Source organism: Urtica dioica, chromosome 1 (genome assembly GCF_054948205.1).
Source record: "Urtica dioica subsp. dioica isolate 48M chromosome 1, U.dioica_male_clone48M_v1_H2, whole genome shotgun sequence".
NCBI classification, from domain to species: domain Eukaryota; kingdom Viridiplantae; phylum Streptophyta; class Magnoliopsida; order Rosales; family Urticaceae; genus Urtica; species Urtica dioica.
In genome coordinates, this window is record NC_142756.1 from 6,793,977 (window position 1) to 6,802,081 (window position 8,105).

Below are 8,105 nucleotides of genomic sequence, written 5' to 3' on the forward strand. Positions count from 1 at the left end.
TGTGTGCTTATGCTCTTGTATATCTTAGGTGCCCATAACGCCTAGCTGATATTATTTGCTTGAATACCCTTATGTTGCATATAACTTGTTACGATGTTCATTTCGTATTTGATTAGTTTGTTCTGTTGCCATGCAAACGACAAGGTAGGTCTGTATGCTAGCGAAGTGCAAATCGTAATGGTAAAATGCTTAAACTTTGGGTCACACGACAAAGTGCCCAGATTCCATATCACGTGAGAGAACATATCATCAGAGCTTTAAATTATTAAAACGTTGACTGGTCAAATGTTCCATGTCACCCCACTGATTCAATGATCAAACCTTTGAGCTAAACAATTACAGGAATGACTACCCTTATTAAAAAGCCACGAAAAATATTAGTCCAACCAACAACGATAGAAATTCGCTATAACATGATCAATCGGACATGAGCAATGTGGTTGTAGGAGATCGTTAGATATGTGACATATTTGAACTTTGGCAAGTACATGTGGAATATATAAAAATTGGCGAACATGTAATTCTATCTAGAATGCACGATACGTTTATCTCATTTTCTTGTAGGAAATAGAGAGACAGACTCGTGCAATCTTTGACAAAAACTCGGAAAAGAAAACGCAAACAACCACGCGTAAAATTGCTTGAAATTTGACATGTTCAGACGGACCACGAGCCTTATAATGAAATTGATAGTTCAAAGGAAAGTCTAATACAAAATTTCAAAATAATTAATTAGGAATTAATTTTGAACTCCCAAAAATCACTAGGTTTAATATGCACGGAGATAGGTAAAGTATAAGAAGGAAATATTCTACCATATATTATCTAAATAAAATATTAAATCCTAAGATATGTACTGAAATGTAATTCTTAATTCAGAAATAGATTTGCCGATAAAAGATTGCCGGTTTGTTAATATTCGAAGTAATCTATCCAAACAAATCAGACTTCGAGTATTTAAAAAAAATGAACTGTTCCCCTTATTTTTTAGGTTGGAAAATTAAGTATTGTTATTAAAATGCAACATTTTCAAAATGGTGGCTGTTTAAAAAAAAAAATTTCTTCAAATTTTTAACGTTATTTGAACTTATTTACATTGTAAATGAAACTGTAAACAAGTTAATTAATGTCCAAAATATCAAACAATTTCTTTAAAAAGTATGTAATCATCAAGAAAATTAATTGTTCATGACTTGAAAAACACTATCTTCGTGATACAGAACGCCCTATTCTGCAAGTTTAAAAAGCGCACCATATCTAGTTTCCAGTCTTTTTTATAGTTGGCTTTTTGTTTGGTTGGTTGGTGGGTTAGGGTCAATTCCAATAAAGCCCAAACAAAATCACCTGGTATACCGACTATTTAAACTTGAGCCCCCAAATATCGACAAGAAAAATTTGTAGTCCAATAATTACTAGTCTATAGTTCTACTTATAGTACATAGTTATATTTGGCTTATCTTTAATGTTTACATTTGTTTTTGTTTTTAGTGTTTAAAGAGTTTTTTTTTTTTTTTTTACTGTTTACAATTTTTATGTAGAATAAGATTGTTAACCGTTTTTCAAATTAAAAAAGATGTATTTGGGAACGGTTTTTATTGTCGTGTTTAGATGAGCATATAAATCCAAATGACTCGTGCATTAATATTTAAAGGTTAAACAGACCCCCTTAGACCATGTATTTAAGCAGGTGCCTAATGGGGTTTTTTTTTTTTTTTTTTTTTTGTGTGTATTTTTCTGTAGGATTAGCATGAAAACAAAGATAGTGCTCTTTGATAACTTTCTAGCATAATAGATAACAAGCTCAGCGTAGAATCTGAACTACAAAGCAGAAAATCTAGACCTAACCAACCAACTAAGATAATGATAATTAGCCATTATTTAATTGGTTATTAGGTGCAAAAATAATAATTAAATTAATACAGTAAATGGACTTGGTAGAAAACGTAATTACAAATTATGCTACTTCAACAATCAATCTACTTGTGATATAAATTAAAGCTAAACCCACTGCACTCAAATTATGCTTCAAAAACGTATTCCAAATGTTATTTTACATTTTTTTTCCCCGAGACCTAATAAGTAAAGAACTCTGGAACCATTCTCTAATTTGAGAGAAACGTTTCCTTCATTCATATACAATTCCAATGAACGAACAAAAAATAGTAACAGGATTACAAGACAGCTTATTACACTGTTCAACGAGCAAACAAATAATTAGTAGCATCAATACTAGGAGCGGACCGTAAGTATTCTAAAGTAGAGACAAAAAGATATATATTTTACATACATGAGACGTAAGCAAAACCGAAACTAGGAAACCTAATAGGAAAATTTGCTGGCACTAGGGCTCTTAAATCTCATCAGTTCCTAGAGGAAGTTAGAATAGACGGTACAATCAAGAGATTTCGACTTGAGAGAGTAAATGATTTAAACCCCCAAGGGAGTTTATAGGCATAGATAAGTCCTTTTCTCTTCGCTCTTTTCTTCCTCGGCCACGATGATTCTCTGGTACGGGACGAATCCTCTCCTGCTTTTGTCGGTTCTTACCCTCAGTTGAGAGAAGGCTGATCTCGAACTCGGTTTCCACTTGAAGACCGGCGGCTCCGGACTCGTTTCCTTGCGCTCCAAGTAAGGTTCACCGGCGCCGATTCCGGTGCCATTGGCAGAGCCCTGGTCCTCGTGAGGATTTCGGCTCTGTTGTTTTTCGTGATCGGGAAAGTGCAAACCGCCGTAAAAGGGCCATTGTGGGACGACGCTCTCGACTTTCTCCTCTGTTTTTTCGGTGGATCTGTTGGGATCCGAGATTAAATAACTCCTTCCAAAGAGCTTAAGGAAGCGAGACGGCACTTCCTCGGTTGAGCTTTCTTGAGAAAACAGCTCAAGTTTCTGCAAGACAAGTAAACTCGTGATCAGTGAAACTGGACTCAAAAGACTTGCAAACTTGAGAAAAACGAATTGATAGGGAAGTAAAGTACCACGGGAGATTCAGAGATCGGAACCGAAACCGAAACGGCCTCGGAGAACGTGTTGGACTCGGACCGCTCTAATGAGATCTCGTTTCGGCTTCCGGAGCCGGAAGACACCGGCGACGAACCGGTCGAACCGCCGGTTTCGGATCCCATCAAAGACAGCACCGATTTCGGCGAACCGGCCATTGGATTCAAACACAGCGCCGAGTCCGGAGAACAGTTTTCTTCGTCGGACTGCAGCGATAGATCCGGAGACAGAGACCTCGTCGTCGAATTCTCTTTGATCGGCGATTGCACGACGATCTTGCGAGGGTAAGGGTGCATCGGCTTCCGTTTCGGCCTCGGAGGCGGAATCTCGATCGGATCTTCAGGGTTTGCGTTGCCACCGCCGCCGCTCGGATCCCGAGCAACCTGACACAAATGAAGCGATAAGTAAGTAAAGAACATCAGAGAAAAGAAAGCAAATTTTTTTAAAAATTATTTGACCGTACGGTGAAATGATTTTATTAGTACCATGTATTATAGAAAATTGGGGACTGGTATAAGAGCAGTAAACCTTATAGAAGAACTTTTGAGCATGGCTTCGAATCTGAACAGCAGTCTTCGAGCCAACATGTTCTGTTATCATTAACAAAATTAAAAAATTAGCAATTTTGACTAAACTACCGACATATTCGTCGAAAACCGAGACTCGAGTTGTAGAAATGACAAACCTTCGATCTTGCGCCAAGCCCGGCCGTAGAGCTTCAAGGCCTCGAGGAATTTCGTATGCTCTTCCTCGGTCCATCGCTCTCTCTGTTTGGAAATCGTGTATGGTTTCCTCATCTGTGGATGAAAAAGTGGATAAATGAATTGATTAATCTTTTAAAAACCCTAAATCTAGGAAAAAAAAAAATCGGAGAGAGAGAGAGAGAATATATACCTTCGGAGCATACTCGCTCTCGCAGGAAAACTGGTTCTTCAATTGGACACTCGACGAGATTCCATTGCTTGATGCGAAAACGCCATTTGACCTAATTCCACCGCTTTCATCCTAAATACGCAACAGAGAGTAAATACACATTTAAAATCACATACCAAACTCCAACTAACATCGCCACAAATATAACTTTTTTCTTAACTTCGTTGCCAAGAAAACAAAAACAGCTTTTCATCTCAGAAACATCATTAATATATATAAAAAAAAAAAATTGTAATTATTTGAAATTGAAATTGCAAGATATACTTACTACCAAAGCCATCTCGTTTGACCAAACTAAGAAGCGATTTTTCTCAATTTTGCTTGAAAAATATTGTGGATTCTCTAAATCCTCTTCTTATCTCATCAGCACAGCTCTCCGAAAAGCGAAAAAAACTTAATGATTTGGCTTTTCATTCACTATTACTCGTAATTTCCAACCGACAAACGAAAACTCGACAACCAACGAGTTGATCCGTAAAAACCAAATTTGTATTTGCAGGTTCTCTGAACACAGGTTTTTTCAGGACTATCACTTCAGAGAAAAGCGGAATTCAATTCAAAGAACATAGACGAGAGAGAGAGAGAGAGAGAGAGAACAGGGAAATGTGTTTGGGATAATTGAATGACGGAGAGAGCGAAAAAGAGCAAAAGAAAAAGGGAAAAACATATGTTGCCACGTCAGACAGTTTTGGGGAAGAAATTGAAGTGTAGAGAAATAGATGGAATCTTGTGGCTATGGTCGAAAGAACTGATCTACACGTGGCGTTTGCTTGTCGTGTCCCCTTGCCCCTTTTTTTTCTTCCCTTTATTTTATTCAACTTATTAAATGGTTAGGTCATTCGCGTTTCTTATATTTTTTGTTAACAATGAAATGAAAATAAATCCCAACCAAAAAAAAAAAAAAAGAATTTGTAATGAAATGAATGTGGATAATGCGGTCAACGTCAAAGACTCAAAGCCGAGCCCTACTCTCAGCCAGTCACCCTTATTCTTATTACTGCTATATAATCAGTTTTAATTGATATTTTAGCACGATGAAGTACACTTTATCCTTTTTTTTACCAAATATTTAAATATTTTATTTAATGTGTAAATATTATACAAAAATTACTTCAAATCATATTTATTTGAAAGTCGTGAAATAGTTTTAAATTAATGTAAAACGTATAGGCAATTATATCATATGATTGGATATAAAAATATAAAATAGGAAAAATATTTTTTGTTGTGAAAAGAAGTATTGAGTTGAAGATTAAATATTATTTAATTTTATAAAAATACATATTATAAATAGAGTGTATTTAGAGTTTTAGGTTGATGCATATGTAAAATATTTAATTGAAGACAGAGAGATTGTAATATAAAGTCAAACTTGCTAAAGATATGATTATGATATATATATGTGAACATATATAATGACAATCTTATTTTCTGGAAATTCTCACACATGCAGTTGTTTTTTTTATAATTTAATAATTAAAAAAAAGGCATAAAGCAGCTGGCTGATGTAACTAGGCGAGTGGGGGCAAACCAAGGCTAGACTCAGGAGTCAGGTGTAGGAATCCATTTATTTCAAATACAAATAGAGAATTCAGATATTAATAAATTTCTGGCAAAAGAAAAAAAAACTGTACCGAATTCGGATGATATATCTGTGGAGAAGATTTAGTTAAATATCTTTGAAGCTACAAAAAGAGAGAAAATGTGGACCAAGACCTGTGGATTGATTGAATTTGAAATGAAAATGTTTTCTATTTTTTTATTTATTATTTATTATTTTGGTACAGAAAAAAGAAAAAAAAAAGTGGATGAGGATGAATTAATGGAAAGGGGCATTTTCTTTTCGTTCTTCTCTCTCTATGCGCTTTTTGCCACATCACACCCACTGACCGTCCTAGCCTTTAAGCGTCTGACACGTGGCCGATCTAGAAAGAGATATGGATTGCTCTAGTCCACTCGTTCATCGTCAAGACTTTCGTTGTATTATAATCGTAATAATTTGCCGACCACAAATACTGCTTGGGGGGTATTTTCGTAAAACGATACCTATGCTCGTACAATAAAAGCGTTCTTGGAGCCACAGCCAGGTGTCTTAGTTGGAAACGTGGAGGGTCATAGTCAAACAAACGCAATTTTTATAATTTAAATAAAAAGAAAAAAAGGTAATTAGGGGTTCACTCTCAAGATCTTTCTCTAAGATATTGTCTCTCGTGACGCTTTACAGTACATCAATAAAAAGCCTGTATGCCACTATAAGGTGAATATTATTTTCTGAAAGTCATGTGATTGAATTTAAATGTGATACATTATCCTTTTATACTCGCATAAAAAATCTAAATTGGAAGATAAATTTGATAAGATATTCGCCTTACCATTGTAAGTTGATAAAACACAAACTATAATGTCAAATTTGTAATATTAGATTATAAATATCTTTTCATTTTCAGATTTTTCTTTACCTTCAATATGCATAGACCATGCTAACATCGTTTTCTTTTTGCATCAAAATGTTTTTGTGTTTCTCACATGCAATCTTATTTTACTTTCAATCTCCCATCTCATTTTGTCTAATTTTCTCATTTTGTCATAACTAAAAAAAAATGTCTTCTAATCTCGTTTGAAATCGGTTATCAAATTAAAAGGTGCAGTTCAAATACATTCAAAATAAAATTTCGTATTTTTTTTATGATTTATGAGGCATATTGACGAATTTTGAAGAAAATATTGTACAAGACAACCGAAAACATAGGAAACTCATTAGAACGCTTATAAAATCATTATCCTAATGAATCTCGATGTTTTCTATGGTTTCCACTAATTTCAATAAATATGTCTTTGAGCCTAATTGTCGAGGCTATTTGAATCTAGTTTCAGGTATTTCTTGACCTCTTTTAAAGACATTTATATTTTTCTTTGTAGGTTTCATTATAGGAAATTGACAGCAATAATACAATTTGTTTGACACTTACAAAAAATCACCAAAAACTCAAATATTAACATATCTAGTACTAAACGGTCACGAACTGACTGATTTCGTGACATATTTGGTCACTAATTTGTTGATTTTGTGACACATTTGGTACTAAATATGTCAATATTTGGATTTTGGGTGATTTTTTATAAGTGACAAGTAAGGGATAATGTTTTTATTATCTTTGTTTCAATTATATATATGACAAAAATTACGGTGTTTCTAAATGCATGAGTCTGGTTTATGGTTGTTTATTGGTGGTTAAATTGTAACAAAATATCATAAGTATTTGGGTATATCTAATGTGACCCATCACTAATCCTTTATTTAACAAATGGTCGCACTTGAGTGAAAATTAAGTGAATACTTTGCTAACCAGCACGAGGTACATATTTGACCTTCACATCACATGACAAAAAAATTGATTGAATACATGGTCATAATAGTGTTTAACATGAGTTCAAAAAATAAAAGCAAGTACAATATAAAAATTTGAAAAGAAACATTCATCAAATTATTTTTCAAAAAAACAAACTTACACGCCATATTAATAAAAATATAACCATAGTTAAATTCATTTGATAATTCGACTAGCCGCGCACACAAAATTTACCTACTGAATAATCAATGATTTACTTAGTCAAAGACTGAAACTATTTCACGTTAACGAATAATTATTATACGTAACCTCTTATCGATATGCTCATCGACTATTAACTTTGAATTTAGTAAATGTTGCATATTAAATTGACCATGATGAGCTAACACGATATTTTTAAATAGAGGACATGAACCACATGAGAGTATATATGGCAGGGTAGTTAGGATCGAAATACATCCCCTAAATCCATCGATAGAGATATAACCATGTTGTTATATTCATAAAGGCTTTCTAAAGGGAATGCTCATAATAGATGACGAGACATATTTTTTGGCGCGAGGTGATCTCTCATCATCGCAATATGCTTTATCAATTTATAAACTAAAAAGAACTCACTATTTTTTCTAGTATTATAAGTTTTCTATTCCAAACATTTCATCTAAATGATTCACTTTAAGATTTGGTAAACTTTATTATAAATCCTATTGAGTAATAAGCAGCGATTCCAAGTTAGCCATTAAACCTAGTTTCAATACGCTTATTATTAGGTTTTCGTGACATCCTATAATTTAATAAGAAACTTAATAACATCGATTCACAATG

At 33.9% G+C, this 8,105-nt stretch overlaps 1 protein-coding gene across 1 annotated transcript; it reads right to left on the reverse strand.

Moving 5' to 3' along the window:
• Window positions 1–1,694: 1,694 nt before the first annotated feature.
• Window positions 1,695–4,548, reverse strand: LOC149406843 (protein REVEILLE 2-like). Its single transcript, XM_089609253.1, has 6 exons — window positions 4,199–4,548; window positions 3,892–4,002; window positions 3,683–3,794; window positions 3,526–3,587; window positions 2,976–3,380; window positions 1,695–2,886 (listed from the first exon to the last, which is right to left on the reverse strand). Exons 1-6 carry the CDS (start codon window positions 4,208–4,210, stop codon window positions 2,446–2,448), a joined length of 1,143 nt encoding a protein of 380 aa, XP_089465379.1. The 5' UTR covers window positions 4,211–4,548; the 3' UTR covers window positions 1,695–2,445.
• Window positions 4,549–8,105: the final 3,557 nt, after the last annotated feature.